This window comes from Alligator mississippiensis, chromosome 3, assembly GCF_030867095.1.
Source record: "Alligator mississippiensis isolate rAllMis1 chromosome 3, rAllMis1, whole genome shotgun sequence".
In the NCBI taxonomy this organism is placed as follows: domain Eukaryota; kingdom Metazoa; phylum Chordata; order Crocodylia; family Alligatoridae; genus Alligator; species Alligator mississippiensis.
Genome location: NC_081826.1, coordinates 34,621,905 through 34,646,136, shown reverse-complemented (window position 1 = coordinate 34,646,136; position 24,232 = coordinate 34,621,905). Strand labels below are relative to the sequence as shown.

Sequence of the window (24,232 nt, the reverse complement as noted above, 5' to 3'; positions counted from 1 at the left end):
CACTAGTTGTGAGAGGGGCATAAAAGTGGAATAAGATTTGAGCCTTGGCCTCTGCAGCACCATCTGTAATCCACCTGTTTTTAATGGATGTTATAAATTGATTGTATTGGAGATATTTCTCTTGCAAATCTTATGAACTTCAGTGGTTTCTCCAGATAGCAGGGCTTTAGAATACAGGAAGAGAAGAGAATGATGCAAAATTTCTAATGTATTTGCTCATCTTGCACACTTAAATAAATGCTAACATATTGCTTTGAAAAAGCAAAATACCAAGGCTCTGCTTAACATACATAAGAAATTAATATGTTTTATTAATTATTTATTAATATGTTTTATTAATTATTTCTTAATAAAAAATGGCTACAGTTTGTATGTATGAACAAACAGAAGTCTTTGCTGTTAAATAGCTAAGATTCCTACATGCGTACCTTGACCTGAGTCCGTCAGCGCAAGGAAATGAAAATATTAACCATATGATAGTACATATCTTCTACTTATCCCTTCCTCAAGTGTATATCTTACCATTTCCACAGTTGCTGTACACTACAACCCATATATTCCAACATTATCTTTGTCCTCTTTTTGTCCTTCAGCTCATACCCCTCTAACAGATTATTCCCTTCCCAACACTAGGGCAGTAGAATAAAGTTATATGGATAGTTTGCAACAAGCTGTCAAATTAAGGATGAGCTGAGCTGTTCAGCTGTTTGTTGGAACTTTTACATTGAAGTCTCCACTTCTCTATTCAACTGAAGATCAAATGCAGCTGATCAACATAGTGTCCTTCGAGGTAAAAGCACACTAGTAGAAAGCAGCCAGAGCCACCTTAGTGGTCCAGCACAGTTGTTTGGTGTAGCTGTATATGCACACAGCTCGTTTGTAAACCATCACCTTCATGGGAGGAAGGAGGAGAAGACTTCACCTTTGGAAGAATCCAGTGTCTGTAGTTCTATTTTACTGTAGTACAAATTCAAAGACTTACTTTCAAAACCATGTGAGGAGGAACTTCATAAAAACTAAACTGGAAATTCAGAGGGGGAAAAAAAGAAAATGACCTGTATGACATTCTGTATTGGTTGTTCAGTTGCTTTTAGAGAAAAACAGGAATTTATCCCATACTTAGAAACAACCTTTCACTATCACTTTAAATTTTTGTCTGTAAAGGAGAGATACATTGGGATCCGTGTCTTGCCCGGTTTATTCTACTGGTACAGCTTGATCCTGAGCTCCCCCCAGCAGTGGCAAGAAACAGGCTCCCATGGCTGAGAACCCCATACACCCCAACTGAGGGGCTTCCAGCTGCGGGAGGCATTCCCCCCCTGGCTGGAGGATGCCCTCTGTAACCATCTCCCTGCCCTGGGAACTCTGGAAATGCCTGGGGCTGGAGGATTACCACAGAGGGAGTCCCCTCTGCCCTGGGAATGTGGGGAAATGTCTAAGGTCAGAGGATCACTGCAGGGGTGATTTCCCCCCCCCACCCCACCCTGCCCTGGCAGTGTTGGAAACTCCTGGGGCTGGAGGATCACCATGATGTTCCAGCTCAGGGGTTTCCTGTATCCCCTGGGTGGCGGGGATCATCGCTATAGTTATCTTCCAGCCCCAGGGGTTTCCCTGCACCCCAGAGCCCTAGGGATCATGGCAGCTATGATCCCCAGAGTCTGGGGGTTTCATGTACCCGTGAGCCCTAGGGATCATGACAGCCATGATCCCCAGGGTCCAGGTATGCGTGACCCCCCCTGGATCCTGGAGACTATGGCTGCCACAATCCCTAGGGCTTTGTGATTTATTGATGACCCTACTACTTGTGAAAATTAAAGCTCAGTAGCAACCAACTCTAAAGTGAGTACACATTTTCAAGGTTTAATTTTATAGCTAGTTGGATCTTTTTATTGCCTGATAGCTACTTTGCACATGTAGCTGGTCTCCAGGTAATTGTACAGTTAACCAGTTAATTCCACAATACCTGTAATGTGTAGAGGGGGCCCAAATGTTTACTAGAAGCGTTTAAATTAAGAGCATGCTTAAATCAAAATTATAAAGCAACAAAGGAAAAAAAAATGCCTTTACCTGTATAATGTGAATAAGGAGTAACTGCAGTGAAGTCAGAGGATCTCTGAGTGGATAAAATTGGGGATAAGTAAAAGGAACACCAGGCTCTTGTTAATTATAGCTAAAGCCCTAGTGTTGACTTCTTCGTTAAATTTGCTTAAGAATTTCCATTCTTAGGAAATGCTTATGATGTGTATTTTTATATGCTGTAACCTGACAAAACTTTCATTTTTGGGGATGAATGAAAAAGGGGTGGGAGGGGAGGAGGGTGGTGTGCACACATGTTGCTTCTCTTCCATTTGAGACCACACAGTTCAATACCACACCATATTTTTTGGAGACTTGGAAAAACACCCATGTTTTCTTTCATAAAAAATGTTTGCAGACAAAAGTTTTCAGAGAGAAAGGTAACATGAACACAAATCTTGAATTAGAAAAGTGAAATTCAGTCTCAAAACAATCCACAATGATAAGTACCTTAGAGGCCAGAGACAGAAGTTACACACAAACTGGTTTAAGTGATCAGAAATGGGTTTAAACCTGTAACAGAACATAAGCACAGTGCACATAAACCAGTTTCAAAATGGCCGAAATTGGTTTAAGATAAATCTGGTTGAATGTAGTATCAGATTTAATGGTTTAGGTCAAACCAGTTTATGAAACTTCTGTCCAAGACCCCTTCCTGGTTCAAGTTAAATCACAGTCCCCCCACATCCCAGGATGCTTTGCAGCCTTGGGCTGGACTGGGCTGTGCTGTCTGCTCTAGAGAGCAGGGTTGACCCCACCCTTCTGCTCCCTAGCCAGAGCAATGAGGGCTGGCTGAGAAGGGGGTGAGGGTGGGAAACTTGGTTGGGGGCTGCAGCTGGGTCTGCATGGGGGTGGGGGACAGCCCCTGCCAGGCAATTTGATGCTGGGGCAGAGGGGGCGGGGGGCTAGAGGCAGGGCTCAGGGTGGCAGGGGTGGGTGAGGCAAAGAGCCTAAGAGGAACTGCCAGTAGATAGGGGGTTGACAGGAGACCAGCAGACTCCACCCCCTTCCACGTCTGGCAGAGACTGAGGCAAGCAAGCAGGTGATAAGGGGAGAGGACAGGGGCTTAATTCCCCTCAGCTCCCCCAGGCCCTGGGGGAGGGGGAAGACTTTGGGGAACCAGGAGTGGAGGGACTGTTTCCCTGCCGCCTGTAAGCATAAGGCCAAGCCCTGCAGGACCAGACCGGGAGGTGTTGGGAAACACCTGGCACAATCATCACGTGTATGTGCTGGAGACAGAGCTATGGGAACAGGAGAGGGTGCCAGACTGCTTGGGCTGGTGTGGCCAAAGAAAGCAAAGAGCTACATTTACGTTATACAGCAGAACCTGGAAAAGGTGGGAGACTCGAATACCTAAGAAGAGACAAAAGACACTGAATGCATGAGAGTGCTGCCAAAGGTGATATAGGTGACAAGCATACTAATATCAAGGCACCCAAGGGGGAGAAGGGGGCTCAAGTGCCCCTGTAAAAGTCCCAAGTAGAGATGAGGCCTGTGGGATCTCCACTCCAGCACCTCCACACCTGTGCATTCTCCAAGAAGGACTTTTTGAATACCAGGCTCAATACCTCAGGATTACATAAGACATATGCAAGGCTGTCTCTTGTTTTTTTGGTTTATTACATTCCATTTCAAGTTAGACTAAGTTGTTTCTGTTCTCACTGTGTTTTACTGGGCTGTATCTTAGCTTAGGCGAAGCCTTTTGGTTCTTTGTTGTGTGCTTAAGGTTGTAAATTGCTGTGTTTAATACACGGTCACTTCAGAGAAAGGACTATTCTTGTTCAAGCTTGTATGAATTCAATGCTGCTACCTTTTTTCCCACCCACCCCCACCCTCCAGGTGCTAGTCCAGGACTGGGGCCTGGCCATGCCCACTCTGCTGGAGCAGGGAGTGGGGAAAAACCTTGGAGCTTCAGTCCCTTCCCTTTGGCAGTAGCTGGCAGGCTGGGATGTGTACTCTAGTGCCCCATGGCTTCTAGCCTGCACTGCATTTCCTGAATCAAAAGTGAATGTCTCTTCATTCTCAGTTTAATCTCTGGAGTTTAGACTACCCTGCAAAGGCTGAACTGATTCAGCCTCAGGCTTCTTGACTATCTGTACTTAGCCAGAGTGGTTTGGAGCAAACTAGCTTTGGTTTGGCAGCAGTCAGATAACCTATCCCTGAAGAAGTATCAAATACTACTCAGCTCTTGAGTCTAGTGTAGCAGACAGAAGCATAACAAGGTTCAGTTAACTCTAGACAAATTTAAGCTGGAAACAGGGTAGTTTTTTAATACGAATAATTAACCACTGAAACAAGGGTGGTTACAAGAGATATGATGGATTCCTCACTGTTTAAGTCTTTAAAGTTATCTAATGGATAATTTCTGATTGATTTAGAGTGTTTGAAATTGATTCAGAAATTACTAGATATCATTATATAGCATGTGTTATAAAGGAAGTCAGGTTAGTTGTCTTCCATAATGGTCTCCTTGAGCTTTAAATTTCTGTGCAATTAGGTATTTGTATTTTAGTACAGGGCTTGTCAACCAGGGGTATGCATACCCCTAGGGATACTTAGAAAGGTCACAGGGGGTATGCCCGGGTGGGCGTACCCTACACATGGCACCTCTCCACCCGCTGTGCTAGCTCGCTCTCTTGATTGGCCGCCAGGCCGCTGCCCTGAATGGTGATGGGGTGGGGGGAGTGTGTTTCTGTGCCCACTCCCAGGAGCGGGGGGGGGGGGAGGAGAGCAGGAGCACCCCTCTGTGGTCAAACATGGGGTAGGAGGGCTTGCAAACAGTGGCTGCCAGCAGCACTGCTACCCACCACCCTGTGCTGCCACCCACTACCCCATGCCACTGCCTCCTAGGAGCAGGGCTGGGGGACGGGGGAGGTGAGGGCAGCAGTGCACCTTTGCGGACCACATAGGCGCTGCCTGGCTGGCCAAATGTAGTGGGGGGCTTGCACATTGTGGCTGCTGTTGCCACCCACCACCCTGTACCACTGCCATGCATCACTTTACCATGGCTGGTCGCACATGCAGCTTCACAGGCTGCTGATGCGCGGTGCATGATTGGCTGGGTGTGAGGCCCATCAGCAGCCTGCGGAGCTGCACGTGTGACCAACTGTGGGAAAGTGGGGTGCAGGAGTGCAGGGAAGTGCGTGGTTGTGACAGCCACTGTAAGTGAGCCCCCCAACCTGCCCCGCATCTGGCCACTGCCACCAGAAGGGGTATGCTAGTTAAAAAAGGTTGAAAACCCCTATTTTAGTACATTTAGAACAATGGTTGGAGTTGATATCAAGCATAAATTCTTCACTGGCTGTGCATGTTGCTACTTCATAGACTGCTTTGTTTCATGGACAAAAAGAAGGATAAGTGTGTTACTGCACGTATGTTCTCATATAAGGCTGAAGAAAAATAGCGTTGGGTCTGTTGTATAGCATATAATCAAGTCACTGAGAATGGTGACTCACAGCCTCAACTCATGAAAATTGGTGTAGTTCCACTGATGGCATATATGAATTTGGCCCTGTAGTTTGTAATCATGTGTCTTTATCTCTGTTGCTAATAAGAAAAGAAAACAATGAAAAATACAAATAACTCCTTACTATTAATGCTTCATTTTTTTCACCTTTTTTCTCATCTGCAAACCAACAGGGCTATTTCATTTTCAGGGTTTTATTACTACAGCAGTTAGTTTTAAAAGACTAATATTTTTGTATTCGTCACAAGTTTATACAAAACCATAGTTTAAAAATGTCTTAAACTGACAATCTGTGTGCTTCAGCTTTGATATTTTCTGTGCTTTAGAATGCCTTCCTATGCAAACTTTCCTTGGATTTAATATCATTAAGATACAATAAAAACAGTTAACTGTTCATTTGAATAAGCACTCCAACACATGTCACTTGGCACATTATTACAGCCAGAGTATTTTGTGTGAACATCTGTGCCATAAAATTCACTCAGGTTGTTTTCACTCTGAATTCCAAAGTATCTTGGTTTGCAGCTTTTTGTCTAGATCTCAGTTTGAGCTTATTTCACATGCAGTAATCAATTAATATTGCAGGTACCGTCCTTAAAAACGTTAACATTGTCTCAGTGTTTGCAGTTTTCCAGGCAATATCTACTTATATTAGGTATATGTTTAAGACAATTTATTATAAAATGCAAAATTTAGTTGTTATCTTTATCTTGCTGAATCTAGGCAGGCATTTAAATCCTTCCCAAAAATAGAAAGACTAAAATACATCAGAAAAATCACATATGTGGTGCTTGAGGATTGATGCAAGATGATTTGGGGACTACGGGTAAATAAAAGCTTGGAGGGAAATTTTGCACCCTTCTGAATGTCACCAAGTAGAGATCTACATTAGAACATATGATGCCTAAACCATAATTAGGTCCCATTTTAGGGAATCATTTAAGTGAATACTTAACCTTGAGATACTTCAGAGCTTTGGTTGGGGAGTGGTTAGGCTGCTGCTCCTCATTTTGCACTGGTGTTCCTGGGCCTACCCTGCTTTGAAGAGCAGGTTGGGTAAGGGATAAAGTCTGTGTCACTCCAAATTAGTGAATACATTTTGTGAGCGCCTTTATTGATTTCCAGGATTTGGCCACTAGCGAGGTAGGAAGAATTAGACCCTGTTTAAATAGTTATTTGCCTCTGCTGAAATTCACAGATGTTTACAAGTTCAAGCCATATTATTTTTCTATCGCATCAGGAACTTTTTCTTATATTGTGGAGATTCAGCTGACATTATAGAATGGTTTACATTTTATATGTTTCCTTGGTTTCCTTTCATCAGGTGATGAAGAGGGTAGCCAGGAGGCAGCGGAATCAGATGGTGATGCACGGTCAGAGAAACCAGGGCAACTTGCTGTGGAGACAGATGACTGGGATGGGCCAGGTAGGAGAAAATAAATGAATGGCCAGAGTAAAGTGTTGCAACATAGAAACTTCAATATTATTTTCTCATGTCTCATTACATTGAGTCAGCGTTGCATTGTTTTGCTAATGGACAAATTTTGTTGTGCTTGTGTGGTGCCTATTTTGGGATAGCTACGGATGAGCACTGATACTCTTTTAGGAATGTCCCCCTTGCATGCAAATCAAAGAGAGTAAGTTTCTCATGATATTTTTATTTTGAAATAAAGAAAAACTGTTATTCTACAGACTTTTGAAGATTAAATGCACGATTGGAGCGAACGAGGCTCCCAGTTCCATGATTGCCTAAGGCTGGTATTGCTTCTCTTTTCTGCTCTGTTTTCTGTGGCCAGAGGACCAAACACCTGTATTTAGTCTCAAACTCTGAGCTTGCACTTAACAGTATGTTGCGCTTAACAAATGGATGTTGCAGCCAATGATGTTTTCAAGGACTTTTCTTATCAGTTTCCATTTGATATAAATCATTTAACATACCCTGGTCATTGACTTCAGAGTTAAGAGAGAAATTCTTAGATTGTAATCAATAAACTGTACAAGCTTCATTTTAAAGCAGAAATTTGGAGTGACATTTTCTGTTATAAACAGTATAAACACTGCAAATGCAATGTTGCTGAACTATAGATGTAGCAGTTACAGAGGCATGCATGAGGCTGCTTTCCAAATAGCCATTAGTTTTAAATATGTAATGCTTGGTTTGAGTTCTAGGGATACATAAAAACAGAGCTATATCCCATGATCCCCACATATGCAATCCTTTTAAATACAGTGACATTTTTTCATGAAGAGGGAGTGCAGAATTTGTTCTTAAATTATTATATTTAATATATTTTTGCAGTGCCAAGGGGATAACATATTTGAAAGCAAACATATCCTTAGACTAGCTGTGCCTCTGATAGAATATTCTCTTTAAAAGAAAGAGCATCCAAGAACAGAGTTCTGAAAGCATTCTATCAATAATTTATAATGCAATAACACTTTTCATTAGACAAATTCCTATATTTCAATCACATTTTCATCCTTGCTTGACTTTGCAAATTACTGTATGCTGTGCATGAAGAGGAAAAGAACTCCAGTGGTAATTTTCTGAAACCAGCAGCTGGAAAATATAATGCAAACAGAAATGAAGATACAGTATATCTGATTATTATGATGTCATTTAAAATGTTGTTAATGATATACATAAATATGTTTATATTCTGTACAAAGCACTGTGGTATTATGTAAAAACAAGATTTAGTATTAAAATCTATTATATAGTACATTTAAAATAACATAAAAACCTCCTCTAAGAGAAGAGAATGGCCTCTCCTAGCTGCTTTGCAGTTTTCAAGGTTGTCATTTTTGCATTAAAAATATTCCTTTTAATACATGGATTTTCTTTGGCTTATAAATAAAATGTCAATTTAAGTATCTTGAGTTTTGTGATTTCTTGTTTTTTCAGTTTCATGCTTAGTGAAATAAGCATTCAAGTAAATGTATAATTTTTATTTTCTTATACTGTTTTAATATATGAACTAATTTGAAATGTGCAGAATTTTCAAAGAGATTTTTTTGATGGTTGCAAGTGACAAAATGCTTTCTTGTGAGAAAATCCTTATATAGGTGTCTCATGATTATTGTCCTGCATGTTAAAGGATAAAAAGATGTGTATAGTACCTGAATTAAATCTATAAAGGTAGGCAATGAGCAGGAATGAAAATAGAAATCATGTCTGAATATATGGAAGTTCCTCTTTTGTCCTTAAGAGCCTTGATAACCACTGATTTATTTTTTTCTTATTTTTAAATTTTTTTAAAAAATCAGAGCTTTAGTTGATTTAAATATTAGTATTTTGAAAAGAAAAAACATCTTTATAGCATGGAAAAAGATGAATTTTTAAAATTAATTTCTGAATTCAGCCTTTGGTTAATATATAAAAAAAGCAAATACCAATAGAATCTTTTCAAACATGCAGTACAGGAGAAGAGCAAATAGTTTTTCCTTGTACATTTTTTTTGTTGATCTAGTGCTCATGAAATTCACAGGCTTGGAATGTGTGGAACATTCACAGTGTGGAGAATGAGGTCTTTTGTTTATTCAAGAATACATACTGGTACAAATAGGAAGAACCAGTACAAAGGTCTGTACCTACTTCACCTGTGTGGCCCTTTTTTTCTTTCTTTACAGAACTGACCTTTTGGAGGTAGAGGGGCTACATACTCCACCACATGTTCAGTTTTCCATATCTTTACTGTGATGCAGGCAGCTGAGAGTACCGGTTGTGATGGTATTCTCTGCAATGACAGCAGCTGTCCGCTGGGGTTTGGACAGGGACTATCAATGGTTACAGTGTAGCCATTAAATATTGTTTTGAGCTAGATTTAATTTAAGTAATATTTATTTCCCTTTTTGTTTATGTTTATACAATATATGGCTACTTGTTGTAATACTTACGGTTTTTTTGTAGTCTGCATCTGCTGAAGATTCAGATCCTGAGAGAGGTTTATTAGTAGTTTATTTCTAAATAGGGTGGGTCCAAACAAAAACTTTGGATCTGTGTGTGAGTATCCTGTCTTACATTTAGAAAGTGTGCACTCAATTACAGACGTTTAAAGATACCTCTAAAAAGAAAACCATAAAAAATATATACATTAACCTTTCCCCCCTATGAGTAGTCCTTGCTGAGGCTTCTCTTTGAGCTCTTAAGAACGGTTGACTTTCACTAACCGTAAGAATACAACCAACAGCTACCATGCTTATATGCAAGTTTATGTAACCTCAGTGTTTTTAACTTTGATTCCCCTAAATCAGAGGTGTCAACTCACCTTGTGCCTAGGGGCAGATCCAGACCATGTGGCTCCTTGCATAACACATTCAGCCTGAGACAAGAAAACAGTGGCAAAGCACGTGGCAGTAGTAGAGCATCCAGTGGCAGTAGTAACTCTGGGTCTGACTCGGGGCACATAGCAGTGGCTCCAGCCCCAGTCCATGCCCAGAGCTGGAGCTAGAGCTGTCACCCCTATGTGCCCTGTGCCACCGCAGCAGCAGTTCCAGTTCAACTTCCAACATGGGGCATGTGGTGAAGGCCAGTGGCCAAGGGGAGGCATGGCCAGAGCAAAGATGACAAATGAAGCAGTCAGAGAGACTGAGGCTGTCAGCCCTTGCTCACCCTCTTATTGCTAATCCCTATATCCATTGGGCCTGAGGGCCCCAAATTCTACTGGAGTCTATACTCCCTAGCCATCCCTTGACTGGTGGACAGCTGGTAGTCTAGCAAATTGGATAAAATGACTTCATGGCGATCAGTCCTGCAGGCCATATGGTTGACACCCCTGCTCTAAATTATTTGAAATATTTGCAATTAATAGAAGACTCTGAGTAGGCCTTGGAATTAAGAAGCATGCTGTCTTCCAGGGACATTATCAAACAAACACTGGATATTTAAGTTTATTCATAATGCTGCAGTATCTCAAATCTTTACCAGTTCTAATCTGGATGCAGACTAAGCATGCTAACAGAGTGCCTCAGTGATCAGTTCTTGGCCTTGTTGGCAATTATCTAGGTCATGGACTATGTGTTGTTGCTCCCTGTTATAGTGTGTTTTAGGTTTTTTCAAGTGCTCTGTAGTTGGGAATATGTGTAAGGTGTGGAGTAGGTGATTTTTAGGACTCTGGATAAATGATGGCATATCAATGCAGGGAGCGGGACTCAGTGGCCTACTGTTCCAGTCGTATGTTCTTGTGTTCCTGTTTTCCTAAATCATCAACAGATTTGCATCCTACAAATACCCTGTAGAGTAGGGAAAAATCCTCACTTTACAATTAGGGACTCAGTAAAAGGCAGTCTGAAGTGACTTGTTCAAAATAAAACAGGAAGTTTGTGACTGAGGCAGGATTTAGATCCAGGTCTCTTGTCTACCTGCAGTCCACTAGCTCATCCTTATTGCCAATCTTGCTGCTTATCTTCATGGCATGGAAAAACATATCATGACATGGAAAATAAAAGTGAAGTCTTTTTTATGGCTCTGTTTGGTCATGTCTTACATACCCTTTTTATGCAGGTATGCATAAAAGTGCAAGTTCCCTCTGGGCCCCAGTCTTATTTTCAGTTACTGAGTAGAATTTTTCCTGCTGTCATCATTAGGAGTTGGATCAAGTCCTAGCTGACATCAACCAGTGTATAATATAGAATATTATAAATCGGGGAACAACAGAACAAAAAAAAAGAGAAACATTTTTTTCTGGGCTTTAATGCTATCTCAAAATATAAGCTGTTCATTTATTTTGCTCATAGTTCTGTCACTCCAATTTACTCCGGACAGTATATCAGAATTTGTAAGTAAAAATAAAATATAAGAGTGCTAATGTGATTTTAAATTCATACCAAAAGGTGGAAAGACCCAGTCAATTTTTATATGAATTTCAGTGCCATTTAGGTGGAATGTGGATTAGAGAGGTTCTGGTATACACTGTACATGCAGGGTACACATCTTTACCCATTATAAGAGGAGGTTTGAAAAGCTTGTCTGAATAGATTTCCTGTAACCATCTCTATGAATTGCTGTGAATATGTATTGATTGTTGGGCTTACTGGGCATTATTTAGTAATACTATAAATAGTTTGGGGTACAAAGTAGGGGAAGGGTGGTGTAGACTGGAAGGGTTGGTAGACCAGAGTGAGATGGAGACAGACACTAATGATGCAGCCTTTTATTTATTTATTTATTTATTTATTTATTTATTTTTTAAATCAGTCCTAAGAAGGACTTTAAGATTATTGTCCTGATTTCATTTCTTTTTTTGATTGGGGAAATGTGGTAGATAGAAGATCTTGGAAATGCTATTTGATGTAAATTAACAAAAATCCATGAAACATAGTTAACCATAGATATAGTCTGACAGTAAGAAGAATATTGTGAAGAAGCAGAGGAAATCATAGAACGACTGTGTGTTACTCTGACAGTGAATCGGTATTATCTCTGCTATCAGATAATGCAGTTATCATTAATTTTCACATTTGCATTTCAATCTTTGGAAGGAAATGACTCTTGCCGGATGAAGATAAGAGCTCTGTACCACTATAATGAACCATCATTTTATCCTGATGCTTTGTATCCATATGAAAATGAGGCTGGGTGGTGGTATGGTATGTGAGGAGGGGGTGGGGGGGGTCATAGAAACATTATAACAAAGTGTCAAAATCACTACAGACTTTGGAGCCCTTTATGAAACAAGAGGCAGTCTAAATAAATCTTCTGTAGTGAAGTGGATATTGGATTAAAAGAAGAAAGGCAGGCTCCTGTACTGTAGGGAAAACTGGAGGAAGAGGGGAAGAATTCTGTGACTCTTATTTTTAATCCAGTCCACCATCAGTATGGAACTAGGAAAAAGACATGCATCCTAATCATGGCATAGGGAGTGTGATGATGCTCATCAGGTTAACCTCTTGAACTGGACATTTCCTTCCCTATGGTCATGAATACATTAGTAACAGTGACAACGGACAGTGAAAAGGGTGCCATTGCATTGTTATGTATGTAGACTGGGGATGGCTAGCTGCTGAAGTTCTTGTAACACATGGCCATAATCACTTACTATATGCAGGTCTTCCTATTAGTTTCATTGGGGTTTGAATCACTTGTCCTAACCTTCTTCCACTGTCACTCTCCCAATACGTTTTAATGTATATCATAAGCTTACAGGAACCCCAAGATACATCTCTGAGCAAAGAGCTCCCCCTTCTCAGTCCTAACTGAATAAAGCCAGTTGTTTTAGGACTGGTCTTATAAGCAGGTTGCCTGCTCTGGTGGCCTGTGTAGATGGACTTTTGATTGATGCAGAACCCCTCAGCCAGTACTCTCAGGTAACTTAGTCCTGAGGTGAGAAACAAGTCAACAGATAAACCAAACCAAATTCTCCTGCCTTGTCCCAGGCATTTGAAGGAAGTGCCCTTTGGCTCTGGCTCTTAGGGACCCTTTGACTCTGGCCTGGCCCTTTCTAGCAAGCAGTTGTATTCACAGCTTCATTCCTTACCTCCCTGATGTTACTTCTTAAAGGAATAGATACCTTGCTACAGGTCTGTTAAAGGACCATATCACATTGTAAGGGCTAGAGGTGCATCAGTCCATATCATATTAGCACCGATAAAAGGAAAATTGACATTGGCAATTAGCTTTTTTTTGGCTGATGTGGCTGATAATGTTTCTGATAAATGCTGTGTGCATGCTCACAGCCACAGCGTACATGTGGCCAGCCTGGCAGCTTGCAGAGCATCCAGGAGGTGCTGGGGGGGGGGGAATCCCACCACGGTGTGCACCCCAGAAGAAGAAGGGGGATCATATGCTCCCCAGATCTGTGTACAGGGCGAGGGTAGGCTGCAGCTGTGGGCTTGGGGGCAGAGCCAGGCTCTTCCTGGTGTGGGGGTTGGGCCAGGGCTGCACTCGGGGAGAGTGGTGGCAGTGCTGGGAGGGGGGACTGTGGGCTACAGCCACCCCAAAATTCACTGTAGCCCCCCTGTAGCTCCCCTCCCAGCACTGCCACCACCTGCCCCGAGTGCAGCCCTGGCCCAGCCCCCCACTGGGAAGAGCCTGGCACTGCCCCCAGCCCGCAGCTGGAGCCAAACGTTGCCCTGTGCGTAGATCCAGGAAGCGCATACTCCCCCTGCCTTCCTTGGGGGTGCATGCAGTGGCTGGAGCCATCCCCTCCACCTCCCTGACCCTTGCTCATGGCTCTGTCCCCTACCCCGCCCTAGCTGGGCATTGACTGCCCAGGCCCCAGACCTACTTCCTCCCTCACTGCGGAGTCTCGATCTGCCCCCCACATACACCTTCTCTCCCCTCCTTGCCCCTTCCCCCCCCCCCAACAGATTTACCAGCCAGATGCTGCTCTCCAAGCTGCTGGGCTGCATATCAGCAATCAGTTCAGTATTGGCCAATATGGCTTGTTAATAATCAACTATCAGTATCAGCCCAAAACATCTTTATCAGTGCACCTGTAATCAGGGACATTATAGAAATATCTATTGACTAGACTTGCTGGAATGAATAAATAAACTCATAACCTAGAAGTGTCAGGCCCTCTTCAATTTCTCATTTTTATTTGTCATTATTGTATCAAAAATTCAGCATACAATATGCACATTTAGTGTGACTTTGCCTAGTCTGGGTTTTTAATTATAATACATACTTAGAAGAACTTTTGGCCCTGATCCTGCTTTCATTGAAATAAATAATTACAATTAATTTAAATGATGTGGGATTGTCCATCTAATTAGCAAACTCTATTCTTGATTTTATAGATGACTGGAAGGAATACAGGGCTAGTTCTGCAGGGGCGTAATTGCAGGATTGTGGCTTACATGTGTGTTAGAATTGCCTCAATTTGTGACTTTTTCTTGACTGAAAAGGAATTTAGGTGTTGCAGGCCACAATGGTCGGGATATTTGATTTACACCTTTAATCAGTGCTTTTCTGTTTTTTCATTTTAATGAAAGACAGCTTTCTACACTTTTTTATTAGAAAGGCTGTATTTTTTAAAGAGATATTGGTGTATACTATTGCCAACCTCAGACATTCAAAAATCATGCAGGTTCCCTGAAATCATGAGACTAGCTTAAAGATCTTGTGTAGTGCCTTTTTTTTTTTTTTTAATCATGGTTTCATTGTATTTGCCTTCTGGTCTATGAGCTTTTAATTTGGATCATGCAAGCATTTTTCTGTAAGCGTGAGGTCTAGGAATCTTTTAAACAAAAGTAGAGGTTCTTCTATAATCACTTCACTATGGGAGCTGATACTTTAAGAGAAATATAAATTATAACAGAGTTTGCAAAATCTTGAGAATTGGCAACACCTGTCATTTAAATGGATAGAAATATACTCTGGGAGTCACCTACTGCTATAGTAGTGCCTTTGCCCCCAGTTCATGATCAGCGGTCCAAAAATGTTAAACATCCTATAGATACAGATATAGGCAGGATTCTTTCCTGAAAATTGAAGAGTTGTCATAGATAAATCAATAAAACCTTGCCATATATTTTATATACAGTATAGTCATGATAGAATTAATTGCTTAGAGTTGTACATATTGACAGACTACCACTGCTCATAAAAGACTAGAATAAAACCAAAAAAAAGTTGTCCTGTACTATGCAGAGAATATTGCCTAGTAGATGGAGAAGCTACTGCAATTAAAATTGCCTCAAGTATAGTTCTAGCTATACTCAATACATTGCATACAAGGTATAATCATATTTGGTCCAAATTCAGGTATTATAAAAATGAACAGACTTTGATTAGAGCTGTTTTTTTATTTTAAAAAGTGCAGGAAACAACATTTAATTTAAATAAATATTCCCTTATGTTTCAAATGTAATGCTGTCAGTTTGTGCTAATCAAGAAGAGCCAAAAAGTGAAACTGACTGAAAACAAAAATGAAAATGGCTTGTCTATGGCCTTCTGCAGACATTCAATTTCTCCTGGATCGGTTGCTGCTGTCCCAAGAGAAGCCATGAGTGTACAGATGTTCAAGCTTTTTTCTCCCAGGGTAAAAAAGGCCGCTCCAGGAGAAAAATAATGTGAAAGGTTAAATCATTCTCAGGAGAGTTTCTCCTGGGCCAGTGAATGTCTGTACATGCTGTGGCTTCTCTCAGAAGACAGCATAGTTCTCCAGCACCTGTGCCCCCCAAGGGAGACAGTGTGTTGCTTGCTGGATTTTGTTACTTCAGTAGATTGAACACATTGTGTTGCAGGGCAAAACAGCCACTCAGGATGCCCTATGCATGGCTACCTTTTGTTGCCAGGCAGGCTAAGGGAGCCTGCAGAGCATATGAGGTGTGTGCACAGGTTCCCCCCCCTAGCTAAACAGTATTAGCATTGCAAACTCACCACTCTTCCAGGCCTCAGCATTTGAATGTTTGTACACATGGCTCTGGGTAAGTTTTTCTACCAGGAGAACAAACCTGGGAGAATTCTCTCAGATTATTTGAATGTGTGTATGCAACCTGTGCCACTGTCTTAACCAAGAGAAATGCAAAAATGGGAACAGCAGAAATAATTACATTTTAAGAATCTTTTTAATTTCAATAATTGTAAGGTCTTATTGGTGACAAAGGTAAGGAAATATATTGTTTTTAATCTGACAGTATGCATTTAACTTGTCCAGACTTTTGTTTAGCCATTAGCAAAACTTTTATTTACTCAGGAGGGTCTTTTGAAGCTCAGTACACTAGATGTGGTTACTATTTGGAATCTACCCATATCCACTCATGAAGCAAATTCTTCCTAATGTTAGGAAGCTTAAGACTTTTGATCCTAATTGCCCTGGGGGGAGAAGCAAGGGATAGAGGAACAACTTGCGCTGCTTCATGGCTTAAGCTAGTCTTTAATGATTAGAGATCAGGGTAAAACCTCGTGTGAGATGAAAAATGGTTATAGAGTCATAGAGAAGTAGGGCTGGAAGGGATCTCCAGAGGTCATGTAGTCCAGCCCCATGCCTGAGGCTGGATCATCCCTATCTAAACCATCCTATACACCAGTTTGACCATGGGGTAGAATTCCTTTCTGACCCAAATACAGTGATATGATAGGTGTGACCCTGAGGAGAGGGGCAAGATCCTAGGCAGGAACCTGCACCTTTGGCCCAGTAGGACCACTGACACACCCTAGTTAAAGTTCCCAGGCTTGGCTTTAACCAATATCCAGTGACTCTGAGGGAAGCTTAAAAGCACTTTGACATATGTAGCTCCTGCCCACCCTTAAAGGTGGGCGTAGCCTAGAAACATGGGAAATACCCATAGTAGAACACGGCTAGCTATGGCTAGATCATGCCTGACCAATGGCTGTCCAACCTCTTCTTGAACACCTCCAGTGATGGAGAGTCCACAACTTCCCTATGCAGTCTATTTCACTGCCGCACTGTTCTAACAGTGAAGAAGTTTTTCTGAATATCCAATCTAAACTTACTTTGCTGCAACTTCAAGCCACTGGTCCACATCCTACTCTCTGGAGCAAAAGAGAAAAGGTGTTTTCTTTACTGTTCATGGCAGCCCTCAGGTATGTGAAGACTGTTATCTTGTCTCCTCTTAAGTGCCTTCTCCACAAGCTGAACATGCCCACCTCCTTCAGCCTCTCCTCATATGACTTGCCTTTCAAGCCCTGTATCATCCTTGTTGTTCACCTCTGGATTCTCTCCAACTTCTCCACGTCGTTTTGAAAAGGTGGAGCCCAGAACTGCGTACATTACTCCAGATAAGGCCTAACTGATGCTGAGTATAGGCACCATCACCTTCCATGTCTTGTACCTAATGCTTCTATTGATACATCCTAAAACCTCATTTACCTTTTGTCTAGCTGATGCAGACTAATATTGAGTCCGTGATCTACCAAGGGATTGATTATCCCACATCTGCCTGCTCTTCTTCTGAAGCATCTGATATCAGCCCCTGTCAGAGTCAAGATGTGAGACTAGATGGACCTAGGATCTGAACTGGTTTGGCATTTCCTCTGTGTTCTTGTGTTTACTTGCTTGTGCATCCACGTGAGAGGAGAGAACATGGCATAATCACAAAGCTCTTTGAAATCTTTTTTTGAAAAGATTTGGAGGTACAGTATAACTCTGCTTAGTATAGCACAGCCTAAAAAGTGGTGTAATGACATTAGATAGGTGGGAATACATGTGCACAGGGGATGAATTGCCAGATTCATTAGGTATATAGTGGATGCCTCAAAAAGAAACAACTCCCTGTAGGTCACACAGTGAAGGACTCTAAGTCCATGAAATTCTGCAGGGAATCTGAACATCTGCATTACAATACATCCTTTCTTGTAGTTCCATGCACCAAGGGACCTGCAGAATCTGGCAGAAAGCTTTGCACTTTTCAGCTGTCTTCACTGTATTTTGGTCATAAAGACAATCTCATACCCGGGTAATTACATAGGACTGGGAAACAATGTCTGGTTTTGGAAGCAGATGGGTTGAAAAGGGGCATGTAATTGGCCTACAAATGTTTTGCATTTTGTTGTATTTTCTCATTAATTCTACCAAGATTATTGCATTCAGAATGCAGATTACTGCATAACAAGACTGGCTTGAACAGTTGAAGGACCAAGTGTGTTTAATATTTTAAAGTATAGAACCATCATGGAATGATTTACTGGAAAAAAGCAACAGTTCAACAGGTGAATGCAAACAAGCAGTAAGATATGAAAGTGCCATTGCTGTCTCAAATTAGCAGTTTTCAGCTGGTTTCAATTATATATCGTGTTTTCAGCACATAGTTAAAGAAAATATTTTGATTAAAAATGCCATGGTCCTACACTTTTGAAAACTATTTTTTCTTCTCTTAAGCTGACATAGCGGTTGGAATAGCAACTAAAACAATGGAACAATCATCAGGAGCTATTCTGTGTTAAAAAGAGCCAGTTTTTGGAAATTAAATTTTAATACAAAAACCTGTGACAAACTGCATACTGGTCTTTACCCAATAAAATGACAGAAATCATTATAGCTGAAAACCAATCCTGTGTTCTAGATACAGAACATGTATAGGTATGGTGAAGAACGCAAAAAAAGACTGTAAAAAATGGCATACTGGACCAGACCATAGGTCTGTTCTGTAGCTAGTAGCAGAGTGGATGTGAAGGGAAGTACTACATGTGCATGGCCTATTCTGCTGATTTGTTCCATGCCTCTTTTCCTATACAGCTTCTAGCATTTAAAGAAGGAAACATAGAGTTGGCCTAGAACTGAGAGTCGGGAAATTCTGGGATGTGGCCATGTGGTGTTGGTCAACTGCCTGAGACTATAATTTACAAAAGTGAAATTTTTTAGAGGGCGGGGGAGGCAAAGGAAAAGGATTAATTTTGGGCAATTCAATTTTGGGCGTTCAACATGAAGACTAAGATGAGACTTCAGGATTCTACTGTTTGATAACAAGCACAGGGTTCCCCAAACACAAGCAACCATAATTAGTGGCTTTGAAAGATTGTGCCTTAACTTTCCTGTCTCTCAGCCTGAACTTGTAGCATGCTAAAAGCATTCTGCAAAGTGCTGAGTAGTTTGAACTGTCATCTTTACTACTAAGAGGTAAGGATTTTTGGGGGGGGTGATAGTTTTGTTGGATCAACTGTGTGGCTGGGAGAGATCTTAGACTTCAGAAATTTCTTGCATATTTCCTGGAAAATTTGCTACAACATCATTCCAGTACAACCACATTTATTCTGCCAGGCAATGCGAATACCAAGCAGGTATTTGCAAGGAAAATTAATGAACGAATATTTAAAATTTTGTTCTCATTAAAACAAATTGCCAGTAGCTTCAGTGGGTGCAGTATTTATAAAGAATAATGACAATGAAAATTATTATGGAAGTGCTACAGTAAGCATTATTTTATCATCATTATTTAGCATCCTTTTACTAATTAAATAAAATCATTATTGTCTTCAAATTATAGTCCTACCTCCATTGTATCACCGTATTAAGTTAGTTACTTAGGTACTTTAAGATTTTCATTCCCACATCAAATCTGGAAGTGCTGCAGAATTTTTGGTTTTTGTGGTTTGAGGTTACATTTACCAATATTCATTAGTCCACGGTTTGGTAAGCTTAACGCTTACACTTTAGGAGTTTGGGACATTCTTCAAACGTGTCAGTGTCTGGAATATGCTTTCTTTTTAAAAGTGTGTCGAGTGATTTAAATTTTGTCCTAAATATATCTAGTGCAATTTAAAATTGGAATAATCTTGAGAAAATATTCTTTAGTTAATCCATCTCTGAAAAATGCCAGCATTGTAACCTTTTGGTTTTGACTGCCAAATACTGGATGAATGGGTAACGCTTGTCAAATATATGAATCTTTAATGCTGTGGAAATGTGTTTTTAATGCTCAGTGGGTGATTATAAAGTATTCTTAAGTTATTGTATATTAAGCTCTATTTATGCATAGGATGCTCATCCATGTCTGTGTTTTGCCATCGTTGATAATGATTTCAGTATATTTATTATTGCTGCTCACTTAATATACAGGGAGATTCAAATTGCCCCTCTTCCTTCATGCCACAGCCCTGCAATGCAACAGGAAAGCTGGATAACAGGAACAGCTATTAGCAGATGGCTACAACTAGGAGGAAAATCTGACATTGGCTACATCTACATGTGTGCTGTACTGCAGAGTAAAATAATTAACTAATTTGAGAGAGAAAACTGTCACTGTCTACATGCGTGACACTGGTAGGCTGCAGTAAACTAAATAATACTACCATAAGATAGTACTTCAGGAACAGTACTATCTTACAGTGGGGTAAATTACACCTGGTCAGCCCAGTGGATAGGTGGTCAGACTCCTGCCTACCATCTAGCCACATGGCTCTGCATTTTCAGCATCCTCATGCACTAGCCAGCCTTTCTGCTGCCTGCTGCTACCACCCGGAGCCCAGACCTGAAACCCATGCCCTTGGGTATGGCATAAACTGCTCAGCCCTGGCTCTCATTGCTGCTGTCCCAGGTGCAGGTGTAGATGCTGTGCCCAGGAATAGCTTCCTCCAGCTCAAATTGCTCCAGAGTTTATTTCTTTCAATTGATTGCACATGTAGATGCACCCACTGGGTGTGTCCAGCTGAGCGTGTATATATTGACCTGTCTGCAGCACCGCACACCATGTGCACCTCACATGCAGGTGTTCCTCCCCCTCCCCCCAGCCCTCTGGCCCTGCTGGAGCCCCTCACTCCCCCCACAGCCCCTTCCTCTCTTCCATTGTTCCCTTGCCCCCCACCCACAGCTCCTGTCCCAGAGGGGGGTCCCAGCTGCCAGGGCTATGGTGCCAGGGACCTGTGTCTGCAGCCCTCTGTTCCTGGCAGAAGGCAGCAGCTGCTGCAGTGGAGTGGAGTCTAGATTCCCCCTGCTGTCTGCTGCCTCCTGCCTGCCTGCTGTGGGCTCAGGCTAGGGGGGTGCTGCTCCCTGCCACAGCGAGCATTCCCGGGGGGCAGGCGGGACCTGTGCTGCCCACATCTGTGCATGGGGTGGGGGCTTTGTGCTGCCCACTGTGGACACCCGCCCTGCTGCCCTCCCCCAGCACCTCCACTGCAAGGAACACAGGAACCACGCAGAAAGCTGCCTGCCACTGCGAGCTTTGTGCTGTCCTGGTGAGGCATCCCCTGCCTGTATGGCTACAGTGGGGCCAGCAGGGAGTGTATGCTGCAGTGGGGAGCAGCCCCTGCCCCCTGAGCCTGCAGTGAGCAGCCTGTCCTACCCCCACCCTATGCACAGATTTGGGGGGTGTGGGTTCCCTCTGCTCCCCTGGGAGTGTATGCAGTGGCAGGAAGCAAGGTCCACCTCTTCCCTGCCCCCTGAATGAGCCACCCACAGCCAGGCATTGTCACCCCAGGCCCCAAGCCCTAGGCACTACCTGGCTGGGCAGCAGCCCCAGCCCTGCCCAACTCCCTCCCTTCCTGTGGGGGCCTCAATATCCCCTCGCCCCCAAATTTCCTGCAGGAGCTGCTCTCCAGGCTGCCTGGCAGCCATGTGTATGTACATGCATATGGCACCCCTTGCCTGACCATCCTCTTCCTGCTCCCTCCGAGCCCCCTGCCAGCCTGCAGAGGGCTCATTGCAAAACTTCAAAATCAGCCGGTTTCTCTGCTAAAATGAGGAATCCATGTTTGCCTCTGGTAAAAGGTAAAATCCTCGGTTTACTCTGCTTTTCCACGGGAAGCAGAAAATCCGGATCCCTGCTTATCACAAAGTTTCTCCAATTTTTTGCCAGTGGAAGCACACTGAAATCAGTAAAGTCTCATTGGCATAAAATTATAGTGATGAGGTATTGTGTATATTTTAGATTGACATATTGCGTGTGGTATGACCGAGATTTTCAGAAGTGAATACTCTCATAGTTTCATAGATGTTAGGGTCGGAAGGGACCTTGGACCTATTAGATCATTGAGTCTGACCCCGTGCCTTGGGCAGGAATGAGTACTAGGGTCAGATGATCCCAGCCAGGTGTCTGTCCAATTTCCTTCTAAACACCTCCAAGGAAGGGGACAGCACCACCTCCCTTGGAAGCTTATTACATATTTTGGCAACCCTCACTGTAAATATTTTTTCCTGATGTCCAATCTGAATTTGCTCTCTTCCAGTTTGTGGCCATTATTTCTAGTTACCCTGACAGGTGCCCTGCTAAACGTTGTATCCTCTATTCTTGCTGCCCCCCCCCTCCCCTTCCCCCGATGAGTTTGTAAGCAGCCATGAGATCACCTCTCAGCCTCCTCTTGTGGAGGCTGAAGAGGTTCCGGTCTCCCAATCGGCCCACATAGGGTTGTCTCTGTAGGCCCTTAACCAAATGAGTGGCCCTCCTTTGAACCCTCTCCAGGCCAACCACATCCCTCCTGAAGTGTGGTGCCCAAAACTGGATGCAATACTCCAGCTGCAGCCTGACCAAGGCTGCATAGAGGGGAAGTATCACCTCCCTAGACCTGTTTGTGATGCACCTATTTATGCAAGAAAGGGTGCAGTTAGCTTTACTTATTACCTCATCACACTGGTGACTCATGTTCATTTTGGAGTTGACTATGACTCCGAGATCCCTTTCCATAGTTGTGCTATTTAGAGTGGTACCTCCCTGGCTATAGGAGTGTTGATGAGTCTTCCTCCCCAGGTGCAACACATGACACTTATCCTTGCTAAACTGCATCCTATTCTGTTCAGCCCATTTCCCCAGCCTGTCCAAATCAGCCTGGATTCGCTCCCTGCTGTCTAGTTTGTGTACCTCCCCCCATAGTTTGGTGTCAGCAGCAAACTTGGACAGGGTGCTTTCTACTCCCTCATCCAAGTCACTTATGAAGATATTGAATAGTACCAGTCCCAGGACAGAGCCTTGGGGAACTCCGCTGCCCACATTCCCCCAACCCATCCACCACCACTCTCTGGGTGTGTTCCATAAGCCAATTTTCTACCCACCAGACTGTGTAATAATTCTAACTCATCCCCCTGGTGTGAGGGTCTGTAGTAGACCCCCACTACCAAGTCCCTTTCACCCCCTTGCAACCTGACCCATAGTACCTTAATTTTCCCTTCTTCCTGGCCCAAATTAACTATGGAAGATGTATATTGCTCCTTAACATAGAGAGTACTTACCTGGACTGTTCCAGCTCCTGGCTTGATGTTCATTGTTCTTGGCCTCTCCCTGTCATCAACATCCCTGTCCCCCGACGAACCTAGTTTAAAGCCCAGCATAGGAGATCAGCCAATCTGTAAGAGACCAGACTCTTACCTCTTGGAGAGAGATGTAGCCCGTCTCATCCGAACAAGGCCTTATCCTGCAAGTGCAGGTCGTGGTCAAGGAATCCAAACCACTTTGTTTGGGTATGTCAGTTTCTGAGTACCATATTTGGACACCTTAAAGAAGCCAGATCTTCACCTTATGGGAATGGTTACCACTCTTTAAAATTCAGGCTTTTTTAAGGTGCTTAAAATCTGACATTCATAAACATTCAGCCACCTAAAATCACTAGAACATCTTGGCCTTGTAATATGTATGTTACTTACATTACATAATATATGTAATAGTATTTTGACCATGCATACTGTTAGCTTTCCACTATAGGAGTTTTCCTATGCATATTATGGTGCTCTCCCCTACCCTGGGGGTCTTCAAGAGGAGGTTAGATGAGCATCTAGCTGGGGTCATCTAGACCCAGCATTCTTTCCTGCTTATGCAGGGGGTCGGACTCGATGATCTATTGAGGTCCCTTCCGATCCTAACATCTATGAATCTATGAATTATATCTTAGTACATCATTGTTATTTCTTCATATTGTTTCATATGTAGGATAATAGTAAACATTGTTTTTAACATCTGTTTTTTTTTACTGGTTTCATATTTTGACAAATTATTATGATTTTTATTGTTTCCGGTGATATTGAAAGGGTCTATATTGCTCCTCTGAATGTTCCTATATTTCCCCAATCTTTTATAGAGTTATCTTTGCTCAGTCTTCAATGTAAGCTACTTTTAAAGTATGTGACAGCTCTGAACTTCTAATGATTTCCTTCAAAAAGTTCAACAATATATTCTTTAGATACATTTCAACTTCTAGCAGCAAAAAATAGCAGATATTTTTGTGTGTTGCAGTCCGATAACAGCTGGCATTTAGCTTAATTACTATATCCATAGCATTTTATCCATCAAATTTTGAGTCTCTTCCAAGGAAATTATTTTTCTCTCATCTTGTCCTGTTAATCCTTATTTTAGTAGTCACAA

General features: G+C 42.3%; 1 protein-coding gene across 2 annotated transcripts in view; it reads left to right on the top strand.

Moving 5' to 3' along the window:
* Positions 1-24,232, top strand: part of ZFPM2 (zinc finger protein, FOG family member 2) — a 438,050-nt gene that overhangs the window by 114,354 nt on the left and 299,464 nt on the right. For both annotated transcript variants that reach the window (XM_059723815.1, XM_059723814.1), the window contains one exon: positions 6,867-6,968. In XM_059723815.1, the coding sequence (XP_059579798.1) occupies positions 6,867-6,968 (102 nt within the window). The remainder of the gene's footprint in view (positions 1-6,866; positions 6,969-24,232) is intronic.